The 24,911-nt window shown below is 43.1% G+C and overlaps 2 protein-coding genes across 16 annotated transcripts in view; both read right to left on the reverse strand.

Moving 5' to 3' along the window:
• Positions 1-344: 344 nt before the first annotated feature.
• RCE1 (Ras converting CAAX endopeptidase 1) lies at positions 345-4,072 on the reverse strand. Of its 14 annotated transcripts, none has more exons than XM_033121735.1 (8): positions 3,670-4,072; positions 3,430-3,532; positions 3,254-3,333; positions 2,926-3,004; positions 2,241-2,408; positions 2,041-2,112; positions 1,713-1,828; positions 345-1,508 (listed from the first exon to the last, which is right to left on the reverse strand). In XM_033121735.1, the coding sequence occupies exons 1-8, from the start codon at positions 3,934-3,936 to the stop codon at positions 810-812; spliced, it is 1,584 nt and encodes a 527-aa protein (XP_032977626.1). In that variant the 5' UTR covers positions 3,937-4,072; the 3' UTR covers positions 345-809. The 14 variants fall into 14 exon arrangements, with proteins under 14 accessions (XP_032977626.1, XP_032977627.1, XP_032977628.1 ...); XM_033121736.1 differs by having other exon boundaries at positions 346-1,508; positions 1,713-1,804; XM_033121737.1 differs by having other exon boundaries at positions 354-1,508; positions 3,254-3,337; positions 3,670-3,913.
• Positions 4,002-24,911, reverse strand: part of C11H11orf80 (chromosome 11 C11orf80 homolog) — a 54,474-nt gene continuing 33,564 nt past the window's right edge. For both annotated transcript variants that reach the window (XM_033121734.1, XM_033121733.1), the window contains exons 8-15: positions 24,512-24,662; positions 22,486-22,632; positions 18,941-19,062; positions 18,046-18,156; positions 15,976-16,074; positions 5,615-5,687; positions 4,218-4,405; positions 4,002-4,131 (exon numbers count right to left, since the gene is read on the reverse strand). In XM_033121734.1, the coding sequence (XP_032977625.1) occupies positions 4,072-4,131; positions 4,218-4,405; positions 5,615-5,687; positions 15,976-16,074; positions 18,046-18,156; positions 18,941-19,062; positions 22,486-22,632; positions 24,512-24,662 (951 nt within the window). In that variant the 3' untranslated portion in view covers positions 4,002-4,071. The remainder of the gene's footprint in view (positions 4,132-4,217; positions 4,406-5,614; positions 5,688-15,975; positions 16,075-18,045; positions 18,157-18,940; positions 19,063-22,485; positions 22,633-24,511; positions 24,663-24,911) is intronic.

Consider the following 24,911-nt stretch of genomic DNA (forward strand, 5'->3'; position numbering starts at 1 on the left):
TGAATATAGTTTAGTCACAGCCAACCTGGGGGTGCCACAGGAAGTGACTGGACATCTGTTTCCTTTCTTTCAACCACCAGCCTCAGGGAAGGGGACTCAGGACACCCTCCATGAGTCTGGAATGGGACCTGAAAACCATTCTGAAAAGAAGAAGAGCCGGTAGAACGGTAGAACGTTAGCAGGTTCTAAAAAAGAATCTGTGTTACAGTGTTGCTCAGCAGGGTCTGCTGTTCTCAGGGCTGCAGCCTTTGTTCCAGGCTCCTCCAGGGACCAGACAAGCAGCATGGTGGCAGAGGTCTGAGGTGGAGCGAGCCAGAAAAGCCTCTACTCCCAGGTGACTCTGACCTGCTTCGTTTTCCATTTTGGATCTATTTCCTCTTGTGTAATATGAGGCTGGTAGACTCTGGGGTGATCCTGATGGGGGCCCCACAGTGGAGCCTCCACTGTGTCCGAGGGTATAGGTTGGAGGCTCCATCGCTGGGGGCAGGGCCCTGCATCCCATTTCCTGACACTGGTAGCCAAGGCACAGGCCCCAAGATGAGCTGGGCCCACACCTGGTACCTGCAGTCCCAGGCCCACCTCTGTTAGGACTTGGGGCCTGGCTCAGGAAGGAGGAAGCTGCGAGACCCAAGGCAGCCAGAACTCTGCTCCCCCGTCTTGTCCCCTACTCTTGGGAACTGTCCCCACCAAGCTGACTTGCCCAGAGATTAGTGTTCAATGTGCACGGACAGGTGGTGGGCACACTCCCAAGAACCCAAATAGACTAAATTCCCAAAGGTCCAAGGCCATCTTACCCAAGTTAAATCTCTTTAATATCCCAATACAAAGTTCCTGATGCAAAAAGACAATGAGAAAACCCTGGGAAGTTGGGGGGAGGCGTTCTGTAAATTGCACCCCCAGCAGCTTTTCAGGGCAGAGGAGCTCAGAGAAGCAGCAGTCCAAAGTGAGGAGGGCGGCGCTCGGCTCCTGGGATCTTCTTGTCCCCTCACTCCCAGCTGCTCCTCATCCCTTTCGAGAGGGGCCGCACCCTTTGGATAGCCGCTCCTTTCTCTTGGTCCCTGGGATTCAACTAGCTCTGGCTTCAATCCCCTACAAAATTCCTGAGATCTCGGGGACCCCAGCCAGCTCCTCCCCTGCAGTCCCCCTCGATGCGGAGGGGCTGGGAGCCCATGAGAGTTCACACGAGTGTGTACAGGAGCAGGGGTCAGGAGCACAGGGGCACCTCTGAGTCCCCCGCCCGCTCCAGGAGCGCACACAGTGGAAGGCTGCCGTAGAGCTTGGGGTCTGTGAGGGGCTGGAGCAGAAGCAGGAAGAGTCCTACACCCAGGGCATAGCCTGCCAGTAGGGGCCGCCGCTGTGGATGCTCGAGCGCGGCGCACACGGCGGGGAAGCCCATGTAATTGCAGAAGGAGTGGCAGAGGACCGGCCCGATCAGGTGTCCTAGGCGGGGAGACAGAGCAGCGCCTGGAGCAGCCCCAGCGTCTTCCAGGGCCAATGACCCTCATTCCCTGACAGAGGAGATCAGCGCCCCGCTCATCCACCCGCACTCCAAGGCCTCTGCTTCCTTCCATCGCTGAGACCTCACCAGGCTGAGGGCCCAGGGACTAAGGTTTAAGAAACAAAAACTTGTCGCTCCTAGAGCAGTCTTCCCATTCTCCCCTCCCTCCTGTGGGCCCGAGCCCCCAGAGACCCAAGAGAGACTGAGGACCAACCTGTACGGATGAAGAGGAAAGCAGTGTAGGCACCGAAGACAGCTGTGTAGGAGAACTGGAACGCTGGAGACGGGGAGGCCGCGTAACCACACCTGCAGGCCCCTCCTGTCCCGGCACTGCACACCCATCAGCCAGAGACATCCCCTTTCCCCTGGGGGCAGCGGCTGCTGCCCCAGCACCTCTGCCTGTCCTACACCCCAACTCCCATAGTCAGCACCCCTCCAATACTATAGCCCTCTGTTCCCAATTCTCCCTCCAGAGTGGCTATCAGGGACACCCTCTCACACCCCAACCCAGGATGGCCCCAGGCACCCTCTCTAGGACTCACCTGCAGACAAGATGATGCTCCCCACACTGTTCTGGCGGAAACGAAGCTGCTCAAAAATGTGGTGGAAATGAGCTGGGAGGAAAGTGAAAACCACATCATCTTCCGCTCAGCCTGCCCTGTAGGCCCTGCCCTGGCCCCGAGCCCCATTCTCGGCTCTCATGCTGCAAACGTCTTAACAGGACCAGGTTGGACAGACTCACCGACTCCAAAGAAGAGCGGGCAGGTGAACACGGCAGGGCCCAGGCCAGTACACGGTGCTAACATGGGCAGCATGCAGGCGCGAAACACCAGCTCCTCTGTCAGGGGTGCGATCACTTGGTTCCGCAGCCAGCGCATGTCCGTGAGGCAGCGGGCCCAGGAACGAGGGGCTAGGGTGGGGATTCCGGGCAAGCAATGAGTGACTAGCTAGTGAACAGAGAAACCCGCAGGGCCCCAAACGCCCCTCTCCCACAAACTTTTCCCGGTCAAACTCAGATTAGGTATCAATACTCCTCAGAAGAGGTAAACGTCGAGCTTGGTTTATCAGACCCAGCATAAGACAACGTCTCAAGAGGACTGAACAGAAAGGCATTCGTAGCTGAGGCAGGATATCCTGGATGTGAACTTGGGAAACATCAAAATCTGCCCAAGACCAGCTCTGGTTTGGAGAAGCCAGAGGTTAGGGAAAGCAGGGGACAATGCGCTCTACTCCACACCAAGTACTGCTGGGGTCCCTAGGGACTCCTTGGATGTCAGGGGCCAACTCCTACAGGCCACTTACTACATGTTCCCATCTTACTGACGAGGAAACACCACATCTCACATCTCACAGTCACGTCCCACCCTGAGACGGCCTTTGTCCTGGACTGCCTGTGCCTACTTTTTCCCTCAGCCCTGAAGACTCACCTAAGACAACCTTCAACCCGTCTGCCAGGTCACAGGGACAATCCATAGAGAGCTGCATTAGTGGGCCCAGAAAAAGGATCTGAAAGCAGAAAAACAGAAGCAATCAAAGGAAAGGCTTAAACTATAATCCACTGCCCTCGCCCAGACAAGGCCGCGTAAGACTTCAAGTTTCCTGTTCTCTGCCAGGATTTCCCGAGAGCCTCCAGCCAGCTCACAATTCCTGCCTCCCATCAGTCAAAAACGACACAATCAGACTAAGAAAAAAAGTAACAAAAAGGAGCCTCATGCTAATGACAAAAAACAGGAGGGAAAATAAAGCAGTACTCACCATGGTCAGTAGCAGGGGCAGCAGTGCTGCTGGGAAGATGCCCTCCAGCCTGAAGCCCATCAGCGTGAGCAGGGATGTGCCTGGCTGAGCCACAGGAAAGGGGGCATCAGTCTTGCTCCCTGCCCCAAAGACCCGAGACCTCTCCCCCGTTGCCCTCGGCCCCGCCTCCTTCGCACCTGGATGCCTGTCAGTTCCCTCCAGAGCAGCACGCAAAGGGGCGACAGACTGGACACCACCAGGACACTGGTGAAGCGCCGCTTGATGACGGCCGGGTGGTCCCTACGGAGGAGGCCGAAAGTTCAGGGGGCCCACAGCCGCCTCCAGACAGCGCGGCCCCGCCCGCGGCTCGCCCGAGCTCAGCCCGCAGCCCCGCCTCGAGGAGGCACGGGTTCCGGCCGCGCGCGCAGTCCCCGCACCTGGGCAGCTCGCTCTTCCAGACATAGAGGCTGCCCACGTAGGAGCAGGCGAGGCTGAGGCAGGAGAACACGGACACCCAGCAGCACAGCCCGGGACCCGGACCGCCCAGAGCCGCCGACTCGGGCTGCCGCTCCGGCCGCGACACCGACAGCAGGCGCAGCCCATCCCCGCCCAGCGCCGCCATCGCGCCCGGACCCGCGGCGCCTAACAGTGACGCGACCCGCCGGGGCTCGGCCCACGCCTGCCGAAAACGCGGGTGACGTCATCCGGAGGCGCGGGCTCCCGGCCCCCCCCTCGACTCCGCCCGCGACACGGAAACAGACCCGGTGCGCGGAGTAGGTTTATTGAAAAACAGACAACACGTGATCCCCGCAGCCATCCGGCGCGGGGAGGGGCTTGGCTCAGGGGTCGGGACTCAGCCACTCCGACAGGTTGGAGACCTCCTGCAGCCACAGCGCGTCCTGCGGGAGGAAAGGGGGTCGGGGGTGAGGACCCCTGGGCAGCGGCCGAGTCCCCGCCCTCCCCTGCGCGGCCCTCGCGGGGATACCTCCTGGCTCCTCCCGGGGCCCGCCCTGCTTCCGCTAGGGGTCAAGGAGGCCTCTGGGGGCTCGGTGCAATGCCGGGCACCCTCTGACGCGCTCGGGCGCCTGGCAGAGTAGAAAGCCTGCGTTTCCTTCACGACCTGGCGGAGGCTGCCTTTCTTGAGCCTCTTGTTTTCCACTTGCCCGCTGGTCCCTAGGAGAAAACAAGCCCACTCATCTTACTTACACAGCCCTGTGCTAGAAAAAGACCCCTGGGGAAACCTAGGTGAAAGGGAGGAGCTGGGGCCCGGCTCTGCCAGCTTTCCCACCTTAGAACCCTTTCATCTGGTCCCGTTCAGATCAAAACCCGGCAGCTCCGCGCCTCCAGGTTTAGGCTGAGGCTGCAGAATGGTTTGAGGGTCTCCCTATCCCCCGAGCTGGGCCTGGGAAGGGGCATCTGGGATTGTTACCAAGGCCTCACTTGGGGCTCGTGCTCTCAGTCACTGCACACAGATTCTCCACGGAGTCTGCACTGCCCAGCAGCGCCCTCCCTGCCAAGCTCTGATTCCCAGCCGGAAAGCTGGCTTCATCTCTCGCTCCCACTGTTGCTCACTCTGCATTATTGTACAGTGCCCATAGCCAACCTTCCTGCTATTAACGGATTCACTTCTGCAGATTTAAAGCACTGTCGTCTGATAGTGCATTCCCCCTCGTCTGGCTGTTAGAGACAGATTGGAGCCAGGCTGCCTGGATTTGAATTCTGATTCTTGCCATTAACTAGCTGTGTGACCTCCAGTAAGATTATTGACATCTCTGGGCCTCAGTTGCCTCATCTGTAAAATGAGAATAACAGTACCTATACCTCATGGGATTATTTTGAGAATTTAGAGTATTAATACATTTTAAAAATTCAGAATAGTGCCTGGCACTTGCACCATACAGGTTCAGGCACCAGAGGCAGTGGTTATTTCCAGACAGACACACACACATCCGCCCCTGCCACTGCTGGCCCTGAATGCTGTTTAAGTATGTGAGGGAGGGGAAAAGACCTCAGTATAATCACCATCACACACCTTCACATAACACGTCAAGGTTGAGATGGTTCTATACCCAGGAGCAGCCTCCAGAGCCCCAAACAGAATAGTGACCAAGACCAGGGTGGGCCGCAGTAATGACACTAATAAGATGTGAAAGAACCAACTGGATTCCTTCAAGTGCCCCAATCCATCGAGTGCATCTATCTGTCACTGCACAGACTATGTCAGAAATTTCTAGTCCTATCCTACCAGCTTTTGGGATGGAATGCCTCCTGCTGCCCCAGAACACCCATAGTGGCAGTGGGAACCAACCAAATCTCAGAAGGACCCTGTTGTGGTGGAAGGTGCAGTTTGAAAGGCTTTTAGTCATGTTTAAAAAACCTTACCTGCAAGGAGCTCAAGGCTGCTGTTCTCATGTGCATCCTCTGTGCTCTCTGCATCATTTTTCTCTGGGAGCAGCTGTTCAAAAAATTGTAAGTTCTGTTAGTTTTGAGTGAGCCGTCTGACAATTAAGTTCACGAACTTGTTGCAACGATGTTGCTAACTTTTTTTGATATCAGAGGGATTATTCATTATGACTTTGTACCAACCGGACAGTTAACCAAGTTTACTGTTTGGAAGTGCTGAAAAGGCTGCGTGAAAAAGTTAGACAATCTGAACTTTGCACCAACAATTCATGGTTCTTGCATCACAACAATGCACCAGCTCACACAGCACTGTCTGTGAGGGAGTTTTTAGCCTGTAAACAAATAACTGTATTGGAACACCCTCCCTACTCACCTGATCTGGCCCCCAATGACTTCTTTCTTTACCTGAAGATAAAGGAGATATTGAAAGGAAGATATTTTGATGACATTCAGGACATCAAGTGTTACATGACAACAGCTCTGATAGCCATTCCAGAAAAAGTTCCAAAATTGCTTTGAAGGGTGGACTAGGTGCTGGCGTTGGTGCATAGGTTCCCAAGGAGAGTGCTTCGAAGGTGACGGTAGTGATATTCAGCAATGAGGTATGGAGCACTTTTTCTAGGATGGGTTCGCGAACTTAATTGTCACACCTCTGTAAGTGTTCTTGGCTTTGTTTACTTCACAGGGCTGTCTACTCTCACAGGCAACTCCCTTTACTTCCTGGCTCCTATGACTCCCCCTACCTAGTCCCCAACCTTCAAGGCTTCCTTCTGCTGGGGCCTTTGCAGCTCACCCCAGCATTTCCTTCCTCCTCTGAACTCCAGTCACTCACCTACAGTCTGCCCCAGTCCGCAGGCTCTGAAGTACACACTGCACACCTGTTCGTTTGTATGTGTGGATGTCCATTTTCTGTGTCTTAAATTCCTTGAAAGGTAAGGTTCATATGCCTATATCTCTTTACAGCTAGCATAGTGCCTTGCACAGGGTAAATGCTCAACAAATGACTGCGTCAAACCTAGGAAACCACAGGGCACCATTTGTAGTCTTGGTAGCCTTTCAAAGCTCTGCCACACTCAGTTCAATTTAGACACAGAAACAAAGGTCCTTACTAAGATCAGAACCCAGTCCTGCTAGCTCCTTGTTTTTCCACAATACAAGTATACAAAAATAGACACCTTCTTCATCAAAATTCAAATTTTTTGTGCTTCAATGGACACTATAAAGTGCAAAGTCAACACACAAGACTGGGAAAAATATTTGCAAATCATATCCGATAAAGAACTTGTATCCAGAATAAAGAACTCGTAATTCAACAATAAAAACATAACCCAATTAAAAATTGGTTTGACAAAGGATTTGAATAGACATTTGCCCAAAGAAGAGATACAAATGGGCCAATATGCACATGAAAAGATGATCAATATCACTAATCATTAGGGAAATGCAAATCAAAACCACTATTACACCCACTATGATGGTAATAATAACGATAATATAATAATACTGGAGAATAACAACTGTGGGTGAAGATATGGAAAAATTGAAACCTTTATACAGTACTGGTGGGAAAGTAAAATGGTACAGCCAATTTGGAAAACAGTTTGGAAGTTCCTCAAAAAGTTAAACACAGTATCCTATCACCAAGCAATTCTTCTTCTAGGTATATACCCAAGAGAATGACAAACTCATCCACACAAAAATGTTCTTAGTAGCATTATTCATAATAGCCAAAAAGGCGAAATAACACAAATGTCCACTGCCTGATGGAGAAGACAAATGTGGTACAGTACTTCCCTCCTTGATCCAGGGTTTTGCTTTCCATGGTTTCAGTTACCTCAGGTCAACTGAGGTCCAAAAAATTAAATGGAAAATTCCAGAAATAAGCAATTCATAAGTTTTAAATTGTGCACCATTCTGAGTGGCGTGATGAAATCTCACACCGTCCTGCTCCATCCCACCCGGGAAGTGATTCCTCCCTTTGTCCAGTGTGTCCATACCCATTAGTCACTTAGTAGCCATCTCAGTTACCAGGTTTACTGTCGTGGTATCACAGTGCTGGTGTCCAAGTAATCCTTATTTTACTTTATGTACAGGGTTCGGTACTGTGTTTCCCCGAAAATAAGCCCCAGTTAAGATCGTCAGCCATATGGATGCAATTAGTATGTTATGACAATGTTCCAGAAGAAGATGACATGACTGTATTTGAATAAATGTACATTGTTGTACATGAAAAAATAAGACATCCTCTGAAAATACGCCCTAATGCGTCTTTTGGAGCAAAGATTAGTGTAAGACCTGGTCTTATTTTCGGGGAAATATGGTACCATCTATGGTTTCAGGATCCACTGGGGGCCTTGCAATCGATGTCTGTGGATAAGGGAGGACTTCTATATATCCATATAATGGAATATTATCCGACTATAAAAAGGAATGAAGTACTATTACATGTTACAACATGGATGAACCTTGAAAACATTATGCTACGTGAAAGAAGCCAGACACAAAAGGCCACTTATTGTATGATTCCATTCATATAAAATACTCAGTATAGGCAAATCCAGAGAGATGGAAAGTAGATTAGTGGTTGCCAGGGGATGGAAGCAGGGGGTACTGTGGCTGTAAATTAGGTACAGGTTTTCTTTTTGGCATAATGGAGATATTCTGGAATTTAGTAGTGATGGTTGCATAACATAGTAAATATACTAAGACCACTGAATTGTACAATTTAAAGTGGTAAATTATGTGGTACATGAGTTATATATAACTCAATAAAAAAGTAGATGTTCTAGGGGGCGGCCAGATGGCTCAGTTGGTTAGAGCGTGAGCTCTGAGCAACGGGGTTGCTGGTTTGATTCCCACATGGGCCAGTGAGCTGCACCCTCCACAACTAGATTGAAGGACAACGACTTGGAGCTGATGGGCCCTGGAGAAACACTGTTCCCCAATATTCCCCAATTAAAAAAAAAATCCATAGCCTTTTAAAAAAATAGATATTCTATCATACATTGTTTACTAAAGTAAGTTTCAATTTCTAAGTAGTTACATTCCAAGGAGCACAGACAGGGTAAAGATGTCCCTAAAGGTGTGAAAAAAGAAACAGTACTAGGAAAATTTCCAAACATTTTTTTCCATTCTAGCCTGGAAAATCTCATATAATAGACAAACCTTTCTCCTGTCTTACAATTGGTCTCACCAAGGAAATACCCACATTCAGATATAAAGCTCTGAGCCCTCGGGGAGTCCTGCACATCCCTCATCATCAGGTCCCCCGGATGAGACAGCCAGACATTTAATTCTGGTCTTCACCCTAGCCCCCGGGAAACAATACTTGTCTCCTTAGAAAGCTGCCTCCCTGTTCCTGCTCCTGCTTATTCCAGGTTTAAGGTTTCAGTCCCTACACAGACTGTGACAGCTCTGGACTACTGTCTTGCTGTGTCATGGCCCACTGTCCTCTGTTCCAACACCGAGGCTGAAAATCTCTACTCCCGGCATGAGTGGTCCCTGAATATATTCTATAAAACTTGGAAAATGTATTCTCTCATTTCTTCCCTTCTCCATAAACTACATAATAGCCATAGGTGGTTTTATTCTACATAACTCAAGAGGTCAGCTATACTACTTCACCTGTTTAGAAATGGAAACTGAGGGACTGCTTGGTCCAGAAGTAAAAGAATTTGACCTATCATTGATCTTGTAGTTTTTAGCTAAAGCCACTGGGTGCCACTCTTGTGCCACAAACAAGTTATCAGTAAATGGCCATTATTAGAGGGAAACCGCGGATATTGAGTGGCCTCGGATCATTCATCTTCCCTGGGCTTGTGATCCAGTCCTACATGGTAACAGTGTTCCTAGGCTAAGAGACCTCAGTACAAATCCTAGCCTTGCCATTTACTGACTTGTGATTCTGGGCAAATTAGAAAAGTTCTCTAACCAGTTTCTTCATCTATAAAATGGGAAAACTACAATTTACCTTGTGGGCTATTTGTGGAGATTAACGTGGAAATCTTGGCACAGATTAGGTATTCAATAACTGTTCCTTCTCAAACCTATGACTATGGCTAAGACCTTAGGTTCACTAGCCATCTACCAAGTTAATTGGGCCATGAATGGCCCCCAAGGCTATCAGTCATCACTATAGCAACAGAAGGGGCAAAAGAGTCAGATCATTTCCTTTTGAGAGCTCACTGGGGTATCAGGGAGGACTAAGAAAAAGGACTTCACAGGCTGAAACACTTCTAGATCCTGCCCATATATCCCAGGTCCTGTGATAACGGCACACGCCTTACCCTGAACCTATCTCTAGAAATTTGAAGATGTGGATGGCTGTCGTGAATTAGTGGACCCCGAAAGAGTCTAAACCCCCAGAACTTGTGAATGTGACTTTATTTGGAAAAGGGATCTTTGCGGACATAAATTAAGGGCCTTAAGAGAAGATCAGTGTGGATTTGGAGTGGACCCTAAATCTAATGACAGATGTCCTTAAGAGAAAGGCAGAGGGAAATTTGAGAGACAAGAGGAGAAGGCCATGTGAAGATGGGGACAGAGATTGGAGTGATGTAACCACAAGTCAAGGAATATCTGGGGCCAGTAAGGGAGGATTCTCCCCTAGAGCCTTGGGAGGAAGCATGGCCCTCCCAACACCTTGATTTTGGACTTCTGGACTCCAGAACTATGAGATAATAAATATCTGTTTTTAAGCCAAGAAATTTGTGGTAATTTGTTACAGCATCCATAGGAAACTGATACAATGTGCTCAAGTTGTGAGTGGCAGCTTTCCAAGTTGGAGGGAAACCAAGAGTATTTGTAGTGAACCAGGTGAAAGCAACAGCAGTTGCTTCAAAGGAAGGTGCTTCCTAGAAGGTACATATGGCCATGGAAAAGCATTAACGGGTTTATTGCTGAGTAGTATTCCCTTTAATGGAGATACCATAATTGTTTATCCATTTACCTATTGACACGGTTTTCCAGTTTTTGGTTATTATAAATATGGCAGAGATGTCTTGAAATTAATGTATGAGTTTTTGTGTGGATATATGTTTTCATTTCTCTTGGGTAAATACCTAGGAGTAGAACAGCTGGGTCATATGATGAGTGTATATTTAATTTTTTAAGAAACTTCCAAACTGTTCTTCAAAGTGGTTGTGCCATTTTTCATTCCTACAAAGAGGGTATAAGAGTTCCAGTTCCTCCACATCTGTGCCAAAATCTGGTATGGTCAGTCTTTTTATTCCAAGTAGATCTGAAGTAGTATTTTATTGTAGTTTTTATTTGCATTTCTGTAATGACTAATGATGTTGAAGATCTTTCTTATATGTTTATTTGGGTCTCTATAATGATGTTTGGGTCTCTTTTGTGAAATGTGTGTTCAAATCTTTTGTCCATTTAAAAAATGGGTTGTTTATTATTGAGTTTTGAGAGTTTTTAAATATTTTGAATACTGTGGTAATGTTTTTAACTGAAATTCAAGTTCTTTAATAGACATAGTGGAGCCCCCTAGTGGCTCAGGTGGTTGGAGCTCTGTGCTCCTAATGCTGAAGGCTGCTGGTTCGATTCCCACATGGGTCAGTGGGCTCTCAACCACAAGGTTGCCAGTTCAAATCCTCGACTCCTGCAGGGGATGGTGGGCTGCACCCCCTGCAACTGGGATTGAGCACGCCACCTTGAGCTGGGCTGCTGCTGGGCTCCCGGATGGCTCAGTTGGTTGGAGCGGTCCTCTCAACCACAGGGTTGCCGGTTCTACTTCCACAAGGGATGGTGGGCTGTGCCTCCTGCGGCTAGCAGCGGCAGTGGGACCTGGAGCTGAGCTGTGCCCTCCACAACTAGGATTGAGGGGACAACAATTTGACTTGGATGGAGCTGATGAGTCCTGGGAAAAACACACTACGGTTCCCCAATAAAGTCCTGTTCCCCTTCTCCAATAAAATCTTTAAATAAATAAATAAATAAACAAACAAATAAATAAATAAACCAACTTAGCATGATTCTTTGCTAAAAAAAAAATACACATAGAAAAATACACATAGAACTACCAGGTATACAGGGTAGTAGCAATACTCTTCTTGAGTGAACTTTGGAATTTATGTCTTTCAAAGAATTTGTCCATTTAACCTAAGTTATCAAATTTACTGCAATAAAGTTGTTCATAACATTTCCTGATAATACTTTTAATATCTGATGCCACCTCTCTGATTTCTGATCAGAGAGGCAGTTTGTATTTTCTTTTTATCTTGATTAGTCTGGCTAAATGTTTATCAATCTTCTCAATGAACCACCTTTACGTTTCATTGATTTTTCTCTATTGTTTTTCTGTTTTCTATTTTACTGACTTCCACTCAGATCTTTATTATTTCATTTCTTCTGTTTAACTTGTGTTTAATTTGCTCTTCTTGTTCTAGTTTAAATTGGAGGCTGAGGTCATTGATTTGAGTTTTGTTTTGTTTTTTTAACAGACATTTTCCCAAGTACATTAGCTACAGCTCACAAATTTTGATAATTTGCATTTTATTTTAATTAAAATATTTTCTAATTTCCCTTTTGATTTTGTGTTTGACCCTAGATTATTTATAAGTGTGTCATTTATTAGGTTGGTGCAAAAGTAACTGCAGTTTAAAAGGTTAAAAACAATTGCAAAAATCGCAATTACTTTTGCACCAACTTAATAGTTTCCAAAAATTGGAATTTTCTAGGTATCTTTTGCTTATTGATTTTATTTTAATTCTATTTTGGTCAGAAAAGATATTCTGTATGACTCAGATCCTTTAAAATTTATTGAGATACAATTATTGGCTCAGTATATGGTCTATCTTGCTAAGTGTCCCTTGTGTACTTAAAAAAAGATATATATTCTGCTTCGTTGGGCAGAGTGTTTTATAAGTATCAGGTCAAGTTAATTCATAGTGTTATTCAAGACTTCTATAGAATTACTGATTTTCTGTCTACTTGTTCTATCAATTATTCAGAGATGTATGTTGCAATCTCCAAATATGATTGTGGATGTTTATTTCTCCTTACAGTTCTATTAGTTTATCTTCATGTATTTTAAAGCTCTCTAAAAAGTTTCGTGAATGTTTAGGGCTATTGTTTTCCTTGTATTTTACTCATTGTATTTGTGTTCGTCATTATGAAATGAACCCCTTTATCCCTGGTAATATTCTTTGCTCTGAAATCTACTTTGCCTGATAGTATTATAGCCCCTCTAACTCTCTTTTTATTAGTGTAACCGTGGTATATTTTTCTATACTGTTACTTTTAATCTATTTGTCTTTATATTTAAAGTGGGATTCTTGTAGGCAGCACAGAGTTGGCTCTTGCTTCTTTATTCAATCTAATAATCTCTGCCTAATTGGGTCGTTAGACCATTTACATTTAATATGATAATTGATATGGCTGAGTTTAAATATATCATCTTGCTAATTGTTTTCTGTTTGTCTCATCTGTTCTTTGTTGCCTTTTCTTCTTTTTCCTCTTTTTTCTGCCTTCTTTTAAATTATTTTTAAAAACAGACTATTTTTTTAGAGTTTTAAGTTCATAACAAATTGAGAAGCTACAGAGATTTCTTATATCTGCTGCCCCCCCACCACATGCATAGCCTCTCCTATTATCAATGTCCCGCACCAGAGGGGTACATTTGTTACAACTTATGAAACTACTCTGACACATCATTATCATCGCAAGTCCACAGTTTACATTAGGGTTCACTCTTGCTGTTGTACATTTTATGGGTTTGGACAGATGCATAATGACACATACCCACCATCACAGTAACATACAGAGTACTTTCACTGCCCTCAAAGTTCTCTGTGCTCCTCCAATTCATTCCTCCTTCCCCCTTTACTCCTTGGTAACCACTGATTTTTTTACTGTCTCCATAGTTTTGCATTTTCCAGAATGTCATATACTTGGAATCATACAGTATGTAGCCTTTTCAAATTGGCTTCTTTTATTTAGTAATATTTATTTAAGTTTCCTCCATGTCTCTTCGTGGTTTGATAGCTCATTTCTTTTCAGTGCTGAATAATTTTCCACCATCTGACGTACCACAGTTTATTTATCCACTCATCTACTGAAGGACATCTTGGTTGCTTCCAAGTTTTGGCAATATGGAGAAAACTGCTATAAACATCCATGTGCAGGTTTTTGTGTAGATCTAAGTTTTAACGCCTTTGGGTAAATAGCAAGGAGCATGATTGTTGGGTCACATGGTAAGAGTATGTTTAGTTTTGTAAGAAACTGCCACACTGTCTTCCAAAGTAGTTATGCAATTTTGCATTCCCACCAGCAATGAATAAGTTCCTGTTGTTCCACATCCTTAGCGTCATTTGGTAGTGTTAGTGCTCTGGATTTTGGCCGTTCTACTAGGTGTGTAGTGATAGCTTGTTGTTTTATTTTGCTCTCCCTGATGACATATAATGTGGAGCATTTTTTCATGTGCTTATTTGCCATGTGTATGTCTTCTTTGGTAAGGTAACTGTTAAGGTCTTTGGCCTAAGTTTTAATTATTGAGCTTTAAGAGTTCTTTGTATATTCTGGATAACAGTCCTTTAATTGGATGTGTGTTTTGTAAATATTTACACCCATTCTATGGCTTGTTTTCTCATTCTCTTGAGGGTTGAATATATTTTATGATTTCATTTTATCTTCTTTCTTGGCTTATTAACTATAATGCCTTGTCATGTTATTTTGATAATTCCTTTCACATTTAACTTATCAGTCTATCTTCAAGTAATATTACACCACACCATACATAGTATAAGTCCTTACAACAGTATATTTCCATTTCTTTCCTGGACTTTGAGTTATTCTTGTCATACACTTTACTTTTACATAAGTTATAAACCTCACATTATTACTATTTTTGCTTGAAAAAGTTTTTGTTTTAAAGAAATTTAAATAGAAAACGTTTTATATTTACCCATGTAATTAACATTTTCAGTACTTTTCATTCCTTTGTATAGATCCAGGTTTCCATCTGGTATCACTTTTCTTCTGCTTGAAGGACTTCCTTTATATTTCTTGTCTGTTGATAATAAATTCTTTCACCTCTTGTACGAAAGTCTTTATCTCATCTTTGTTTTTAAAGATATTTGTTGGGTAAAAAATTCTAGGTTGACAGGTTTTTTCAGTGCTATAAAAGATGTTCCTCCATTTTCTTCTAGCTTTATACTGTGTCTGGTGAGAAATTTGCTGTAATCCTTATCTTTGTTTCCTTGCACATAACAAGTTTTATTTTCTTTTTTTGCTTTTAAGATTTTCTCTTTACCACTGGCTTTAATTAATTTAATTATGATGTGCCTTGGTGTAGTTTTTCTTTATGTTTCTTGGGCTTGGGTTTAAGATTCTTGGATCTGTAGGGTTTATAGATTTCATCAAATTTGAAAATTTTTCACCCATTACTTCTTCAAATATATTTTCTGCTTCCACTTCTTCAGATTCTCCAATTACATGTATATTAGGCTACTTGAGGTTGTCCCATAACTCCCAGATGCTTGATGCTCTATTATTTTGGTGTGTGTGTGTGTGTGTGTGTGTGTGTGTGTGTGTGTATGTGTGTGTGTTTAAAATCTCTGTTTCATTTTAGATAGTTTCTATTGCTGTGCATTTCGCCTTAAGTGTCTATAATGTGCTATTAATACTGTTCAGTGTAGTTTTCACCTCAGAGATATCATAGTTTTCATCTTCAAAGTTTGTTTGGGGTCTTTTTCATATCTCCCACATCTCTACTTAATATCTTCGATCTTTCCTCTATCTTCCTAACATATGGAATACAGTTATAATAACAACGGTTTTAATGTCTTTGTCTACTAATTCTATCATCTCTTTAGAGGGGACTGTCTCAAAACCAGATGGAGCTATTTGATCTCCTTGAGGGTAGAGACCCCAGTGCAACTCTGTATCTGCAGCATCCAAAATGTGACTACATTAAAGTATGTATTTGATTAGGCCAAACGAAACATAAAAATTCCATCATATCATCACCATTATTTGAGTAGCTATGTGCTTAGCACTTTACATACATACATTATTTTATTCAAAATTCAAAACAATCCTTTTAGGTATGCATCAGAATATTTTACTGATAAAGAAACTAAGGCTTAGAAAAGTTAAATAGCTTCCATAATTATACCGCACAACTAGTTAGTGGCAGAAATGGAATCCCAGCAACATCTGACGATGCTCTTAACCTCTATGTAATACTACATTCTATGACGTTTTTCTAAACCTCAAACTTCCTTGCTGAAAGGCTAACCTCAGACTGTGCAATCTAAAGCACCATCCTGTATTCAGGGTTCTCATACATCAATATGGAACATTTCCACCAAAGTACTGATTATTACACTTACCTGCTTCACTTCACATGAACAGTGGTGAAGAAACCGGTGTTGGGTGATCTCATGAAATGATTTGTGCAGTTTGGCCCCCAGTTCCTGTGTGTCAGCTGCCTAAAATGGGCCAAAGACAGAATGTGCTGAGTTCCAATACTGACAACCAAAGGAAAAGTATCCACAGGAAGTTTATATGGGAAGAGGATGAGACAAATAAGAAGGCAAACCTCTGATATTGCTCACATCATGTTAGAAGTTTTGTAGGCTCCTGTAGACACAGAATAAGTAGAAAGAAGGCCTGAGATACTTGGCGTAAGACAGGTAGTTGTGACGCCTATATTTCTTCCAATTTCTGTTACCTAAGCAAGATCTTTTAGACAAGGTCTTTGTTCTACTATCTCGATAGGAGATAAATATCCCAGAGATCCATCTGTTTGTGAAAGGGTTATGTAAACTTCTCTCCTCTAAAGCAAGTTCCAAGACAGCAGAAGTTCCACTGAACAACTAAGGCTGACATGAAAACTTTTCCTCAGATAAGCCTTAGGGAGGAAAGGAACAAAATAATACAGTTTTTCCATCCATAAGCAATGGTTAACAGCCTCTACTCTTTCGTATAGAATTATAGGATTTTAGAGTTAAAGGGGACCAGAACAATCACCTAATACAACATACTCATTTCGCAGATGAGAAAACTGAAATTCATAAAGAAGTGACCAACCCAAGTTCTCACAGCTAGTTAGTATGCAAGTTAGGGATGCCCACTGGATGCCAATACAGTGAGTGCTCTTCTTCCTACCCTGTGTGACCCACATGACCCAGAAAGTTGAAGCTACGATAAGATGCACTAGATTATAAAGGTGTTATACTCTTTGACCCAGTAGTTCCATTTACAGAAATTTATTCTAGGAAATAGTTCAAAAGAAGCAAGACATCTGAAGTTACAAGCAATAAGACATTGGGCCATAAAACTTACTATTTAAAAACCAAAAGCTTTAAGCTTTGGTCTCTTAGTGTGGTTGTTTTTTCCCTGAAAAGGGGGCCATATGAAGCAAGAAATGTGTTACCAAAAGTACACAGGATGAAGGAATTCAGAAAGTAAAAGGTATTAACTGACACACTATTTATATTGGCAAAAAGAATGTGAACAACTTAAATGTCTATCATTAGGGGAATGGCTTATTAAATTAGATTAAACCAACACAGTGGAATATTGGATAACCAAAACAAATTCTAAGACTGTTGAAGTGGGGAAATGTCAAATTATATATGAATATAGAATACTTTGGTTACAACTATATAATACAATATATGAGATAATATGCAAAAATTTTAAAGTGATAAAGTTTATGAGTTATTATTTTAAATTTTGTGTATATCATGCTATCTTTTCAAGAAAAAAAGTACAAAATAAATGAAACCACAGATATGGAAGTAATGTGTTAACCTACTGATAACACTAACTGGTCAGCACACTTTCCTAAAATGAAGGAAAGAAACTAACATTTATTGTGAATCTACCTTGTGCTATGTATGCATTTTGATGTTTAGCCCTCACCCTCATAATACCTTTCTGAGGTATTACCATTTTTTCCAATTTATAGATGAAGCTCAGAGAGGTTAAGTAAAGGCCTCAAGTCACACAGCTAATAGGTAAATAAGTCAAGACTTGAACTCAGGCCTCTGATTCCAAAACTTGTCACATCGTTCCATACTGCCAAATACATGTAATACTTATGGCTGCTCAGTTATTTCCAGTGTATTCTGTCACCATGAGGTAATAGAACATTCTTAAACAAGGAACTTGGAATCACTGATTTAATCCGAGCTGGGCTCATAACTAGCTGTGTGACCTAAAGGAAGCAGAAATATTAAATAACTTGTTTTCTCATTTATAAAATAGTACACACACCACTATGCACTCAACAGATATTTCTTAAAACACTTACCACAGGCCTGCTACTATGTAGGATCACAGTGGGATCAAATGAAATGATGTTTCTAAAAGCACTATACATATTACTAAGATAGACAGTAATGTCATTCGTTTAATGTCATTAAAACCCTGGCGCTTGAAAGCATCCGACTAACTTGAAGGGCCTGGAGGCAGGTCTTTCGGAAGCTGCTGCTGGTGCTGCCCGTCACGACACTCATGATGGAATTCACAGCCACTGACAGTGAGGCCTGCAGTTTCTGACGAGCCTACGGAACACAACAGGAGAGGGCAGGCAGCAGTTTATAATAATCCCAAGCTGCTGGTTCAGAGCATCCCAAAGGGACCAAAGATTTCAGTCAGAGCAGGATTTCAACAATTCTTCCTCCTCCATCAACAATAGTTACGGAGATCATGATATGTAAAGGACACTTAGGGACTGAAATAAGTAAAAAATGTTCTTTCATAGGGATGACTTATTGACATAGACACATTCAGAAAAGACAAGCGATGAGACATTGGGCCATAAAACACACACTTACTATTTAAAAACAAAAAGCTTTAAGCTTTGGTCTCTTAATGTGGTTGTCTTCTCCCCTGAAAAGGGGGCCATATCAAGTAAGAAATGTGTTCCTAAAACTACACAAGATGAAGGAATTGGGAAAGTAAGGTAAGAAGAGAAAGTGGTGTTGTAAGGGTTAGGGAATGGGGGGAAGAATGTAAGAGTTAGTGAAGCGGTAGCTCCAGAAGTCTGTGTGGGAAAGGGAGATGTATAGATCAAGAAGAGGCGCATTATGAGCCATTTTTCTCTGTTATTTTGTCTCCATTTACTCAAACTCATCTACGAGGAGGTAAAACTAAGCAAGATGGTTACAGTGACCCATCTAAGTTAAAGCTTGAGTTCCTAGGCTAGATGCAGTGCATGAGACCAGCCCAGGTGACAAAAGAGGAGAGGAAGAGGCATTACGGAAGGAAGGGGTCTCAGGCCCTGTCTGCCATATATTCTAGCTTTTTCCTAGAGTAGGAGAAAGAAAATGGGGACTTTCTTGTTACCATGGCAGCCTGGTGATGCTGCTCCAAGGCCTGGTCCACGGCAGCCTGGATGGAATCTTGGACCACGCCATGGCTCTCCCTGAGGATGGCACTGAGATGAGTCGTGAGCAACGTGTGGACTCCTAAGGGGAGAAAGAATGTTGGTAGCCCTGAGTGAGCATGACTGCTTCAAGACTGCACTTCTGCCCATCCACAAATAGTTACTTTTATAGACAAAAAAAAATCCCCAGCAACTTACAAACCCACCCAATTCCCACTTACAAATGAAAGCTCAGGAAAATTAAAGTGAAGAATGGCATTGTTTTTGAAGCAACAAATGATGAGTTCTGCTTAATTTATATCAGAAAAAGAAATCCATACCCCATACTATAAACGATGACTACTGGTAACGCCTCCTGGAGAGTGCGTCTCACCCTACTCCATTCCTATCTGGGCACCATTGCTGTGGTGCTACTGTTACTGCCAGTGTGTCAGTCCTGTCAGATACGCTGTGGCAGGGGAGAAGTTGAAACTCACAAAGACGACGCTGAGAACTGTTGGCATAAGGACTTTCTAAATGGGGGCCTCTCTTTGATAAAGTAACCATAGGCACCACTGCTCAGCATCATTCAGAAAAGCTAACATGTGAGAGCGATGGGCAAAATACGACATCAAACAATAGACTAGCACTGATGACCCTGATGTAACACAGGAAAACAAATTCAGTCTACAGAACACATGGAGAAAAGCTCCCTAATTAATCTTTCTTTTTTCGGTGTTTTTCTACTCGCCACTGGATAGGGTTCAAAGGTACCGTGGTGAAGCAGCCTAAGACTGGCTGGCTTTTCTCAGGGCTGCACTAAAAATCAAGGCAGAAGAACATTTCTACCATGAGACACCATGATGCTTTCCTGGAACGGAAGGTAATATGTGGTCTGCTCAAAAGGGGTCTGGAACGAGAGTCAGGAAAACATGGATTCTAGGATCAATTCTACCACCAACTAGTGCCCAAGTCACATAACTTTTCTCACTTCAGTACAGAAATGACTTTATATCACCTGCTCTCACAGGTGTGTTGTGCAAACCGGGATAATATATATGAAGAGTTTTGAAATGTACATTGGAATATTCAAAGGGAAAACATCACTATTGCTATAATATCATCTGGATTACTATTTTCTATAGTTTGGTCCTAAGAATAGGCTCGAGAAATCAGAACGCTTTTAAAAGCAGGTGTTTAATTAAAAAGCTACAAGTTTGTTCCTTAAACTGTGGATAGCACTAGATGCCTTTAACGTTGTGGCAAAAGAACGAGTTAATCATAAAAAAGTTATCAAGACCAGGTTGGAGGAAGGCCAATTGAGTGATTTTTTAAAGACATGTGGAAACAGACGATAATTCTGTACAATCTGTTTCCTAAAAGGAGCTCTAGAGAAAGCTTTCAAGGATATAAGAAAGAAGAGGGGAGAAAGAAGATAAAATTACCGTATCTATATCTATATATCTATACCTACCCTCGACAGTGCATCTTCTTCAAAGGCTAGTCCTAAACCACCAGATGTGTAAGAAATTTTTAAAAGATACTATATTTATTAATGCAGTGATGTACTTCTATTTAATCCAATACTGTACAACTATCTGAGATGCTGCATGTCTTTAGAGTCACACTAAACAGAGGTGTTTAAACTATCACAGTACAAGAATGATAAATAATACTGGTTTCTGCGGAATCTGAGTTCTTAAGTTGTATGCTCAATAGGATTCAGAACATAGTACCAGAGTTTACGTCATCCATGGGAAGACTGAATATGGTGTTTCCTTTAGCAGATCTGGGGGTGGGGGGTGGTGGAACCATGCCAGAGGGCAGCAGATCTTAAGTCTTAAAAGGGTCTTTAGACCCTTTAGACTTGGGAGGGCCTTTGATATCACCTAGTCTAACTGCCTCATGTTAAATGCACGAAAGGGAGGATCATGATTTATGCGACTTCCCAAAAATCACTGAGGAATTTGGTAGCAAAACTGAAATTAAACCCAGGTCTCTTGATTCTACCCTGAAGTACGAAGCTGCTTCTCTCCTCAGCCTCTACCATGTGAGCACAGACTGGGAAATAACCTTAGGCATCCTCACCGTAGACTTCCTTGGTGGAAGCCTCATTAGTTTGGGTCTCTTCTCTGTTCCCATTCCAGGGCCTTAATGAATGGAAGAGTGGGGCACCAGAGAACACCAACTCCTCAACGGAGTTGCCAGCCAGAGCCCAGGAAAACCGTGCTTCTCTCCTGAAGAATATATACATGTTGGGGAAACGGGTGGCATGGAAAGCAGGCAGCAGGAAGGATCCCACAGCTGACAATGGATTGTTCAACAAATAGTTGGCACCAGCCAACGTGAGCTCTTCTGAGCTGGGGTTGTGAGCTCATTTTTCTCTTATGACTCAGTGGGAGCAGGACCACATCAAACAGCACTGGAAAGCCTGAGAGTAGAGTCCCAAGAAAAATCACCGGCCCACCGAGAATGGAGAACACAGAAACATACGAGAAGCACCAAAAAGGAGGCCAGGAAGCTTTTCCCAGAAGTTTATAAGCTCTACTTCTTGCTGCTGCCCTCGCAGTTTAGAAGGGCATTGAGAAACACTTAAATTTATTTCCCAGGGTTTACTGGATTAAAATGCATAAGTCAACTCATACTCAGTGGTTTTCAAACTTTTCTATATTTAAGAATCACCTGAGAACCTTGTGAAAAATGCAGATTGTTGAGCCCTGCCAGGTTGTTTACATTGTAGCAAAAGAATGAGTTAACCCTTGGCCCCAAAAGCTGCATTTTCAAATATTCCAGGTGATTCTGTTGCACGTATTTCACGGACCACAAAACAGTGAAGTCACTGCTTCGCCTCTAACAGAAGGAACCTTTGTGATGTCAGGTTATTACCCCCCTGTTGGATAAGCACCAAAGGCTTCCCTTGTATGCCTGAGCAAGGGTAGTTTCTCCCTTTCAGAGGTTGTATGGCAATCACATAAAACCATGCATACCAATACACTCCCACACCTCCTCATGTTGTATTTAAGATGTTGCATCGAGGTCAAGAAAGGCTAATAACATTTCTTGATTCCACTTAGAAAAGCAGAGGGCAGTGAAGAGTTCTCAAGCCTGAGAAGCTTTAAAAAGATTGTGATACCTGAGCCTCACTTCAGTTCAAGGAAATCAGAATCTCTGAGGGTGAGGTTTGGGCATTTTTTAGAAGCTCCCCATGTAATATTAATATATTGTGCAGCGAAGGTTGAGAACCACCTGTCTAAGGTAATGTACTGTGTAGGGAGCGTTATAGGAAGTGTCTGCTGATTTGTGGTCAATTGAATCTGAAAATATCATTTAAGTGATGCTTCAACATACAGATCTTTTCCATAGAGCATATAATTCAATTTATTTAAGCAAGGTTTTTCTAATAGAAATTCATTATTCTACAAAAATGTATCTAATTCAGATACGTGCACCATATAAAGACACCCTTTCTTTATTCTCTTAACAGTTAAGCACACCAGAGTTGGCGGCCCCATTCTCCTATACCTACCCCAGAGCTCCATTTGCTGGACTGGAAATCCACTGTGGAAATCCACAAAGAGAATAAGCAGCAGAGTTTGTCCCTGAGGGTCCATATGTAGAGACTGATCCCCCTCACCGGATTCCACCTGATAACTCACATCTGGAAGCACCAAATCTAGAGGACAAGATATTGCATAGGATTCTAAGATAAGTAAAGCTCTCAAAACGCTAACTGAATAAAGAACCTACCTCAACAAAGAAGGATCTGAAATAGACCTAAATTCGAACACTCCCTTCTCCTCCTGAATCTGTTTCTCTATCCACAGGATGGAAGCCAATAATAGTGATTCACAGGAAGAGCATCAAAATAACAACTAGGTGTGCAAAATGCAAACCAAACAGCGCTCCTCAGCATTTACTGAGAAGCATTGTACAATCAATTCATGCATTCCTGTACAACTTTCGAAGGTAGGTATTGCTAGGAAGAAGCAGAGGTCAGTCAAACCTGAGGAGTGATAATGGTAACAGCTAAGTTATATTGAATGTTTTCTTCATGCCATGTACCGTATTAAATTCTTCTCATGTACTATCTTAACAGTTAGACTTCACAACACTGTGGCGTAGGACCTAGTCTTCTGCCCTTTTACGGATAAAGAAAGAGGCACAGACAGGTTAAATATGTTGCCCAACGTGAGAGTAAATGGTGTAATTGTTTTAGACTCCAAGTCTGTGCTTTTAACCACAATACTGTATGATATTTGTATTCCCAAGTAACCTGATGCCCTATGATCATTTTCTAGCACCTTGATCCTTTAGAATACAATCAGGATAGTCCTGAATTCCATCCAGATCCATATAGAAAAGTGTCTCCATGTGGATCCTGATTCTGTCCTTTAGAGTAATGAGGGGGTGAGATGAGGGGAAATTTTATACATTATTCATTCCAAAAGTTAACTGAGAAAGTTCAGGCATCAGAAATTGGCAAAAATGTGAAGGAAACCAACAAAGCATGAAAATAAAAATGAACAAGAAAAGGAAATAAGGAGAGTCCTAGAGATTAAAAAAATCCTGATGGTATGACATCCTGTTAAGACCAAACATGGTTTTCTTCACAAAACCATTTATCTCCAGAGACCCTGTCCACAGACAACCTCCTTTCATTCTGGAATAACTACCTAGTTAAGAGAAGAGCCGTATCCCAAGGCTTGCTTCCTAGATAAAGATTCTATCATTCCCCCAGAGACACTGCCCCATCCCAGGAGGTTTCAATCTTCTCATGCTTCACAACTCTAGAATACCTCTTCCCTACTGGTCATCTTCCTCAGGATCCAATCGACCAGACTACCTTCTAAATTTCAAAGAATTCTAGCTAACAACAGTCCAACTCAAGAGTGTAAACCTCCTAGATATCAGCGCATGGTTGCATATCCTATTTCCCAGCTTTATTTGTTAGTCCAGTTTTTAAGTGTCCAACTTTCAGCATGACTTACCCAAAGCTAATGTGGTGAGACACTACATGAATATTCCAGCCAGTTTCCTAGGCTTATTACCATATAGTTTATACTCTTGCCTTGTATTTATGTGGTGTTTAAGTTTTTTCTAAGTAATCTTTTGTGGATTTTCTCATTTCAGTAGGAAATATTTCTCTTCCACAACAGTTCAAAGATGTAATTGCTCCCTTACTAACCTTTCTAAAACCCCTGAGGTGACAGATTAAGCTACAACAGAAACCCTCTGAAGTCCCTAGAAGATGAAGGCCCACTGATTACTTCAAGAGGACCAGGAATATAGGAGACAAAAGAGGAAGTGAGAGAACTAGCATCAACTTGTAATGCAAAAAACGGTTAGGCTCTGATGGGGCTTTGCCTCTTGACACCTGTTTGCCTCACTCCAACTGGACTCTCAAATCTGGCCAGACTCCCACCTGCAACCTCCAATCTAAATCATCAGGTCACTGGGTCCTCTTTTTATATACACCTGTTATTTGTATTTCCTTGCATTTCTCTAATATTCTCCAGTTTTCTTTATTCCTGTGCAAAGAGAGGGAAATATACCTCTATCCAAATTGAGATCCAAATTGGGCACCACACACAAATGGTATTTCTTCCAGTCTATGAAATAAGAGGTATCTTTGAAGACAGTAGTGGTTGGCTGCTCCTGGCTTGGCAATATCAGAGGCAGACCTGAAGGTCCATACAGAAATATGTATAGGTGCTAAAGAAAACCGCCAAATTTTAGGACTTTTTATGACTAAGTACTCATTTGCATAAAACAAACAACACTAATCTGGTTAGTGAAATAAACTAGTGTACTAGGCGATTATGTGTTAAATCTTTTGCACATTGAAGACAGATGTCAGGTACCAGAGACAGATCCACTAGAATCCTCAGAAATTTATTCTGGGCTTAATGAGAGTGAGCTACAGGTCTAGTTCTGGGACAATTCATTCTTTAT

The sequence above is a fragment of the Rhinolophus ferrumequinum genome, chromosome 11, assembly GCF_004115265.2.
Source record: "Rhinolophus ferrumequinum isolate MPI-CBG mRhiFer1 chromosome 11, mRhiFer1_v1.p, whole genome shotgun sequence".
NCBI lineage: Eukaryota > Metazoa > Chordata > Mammalia > Chiroptera > Rhinolophidae > Rhinolophus > Rhinolophus ferrumequinum.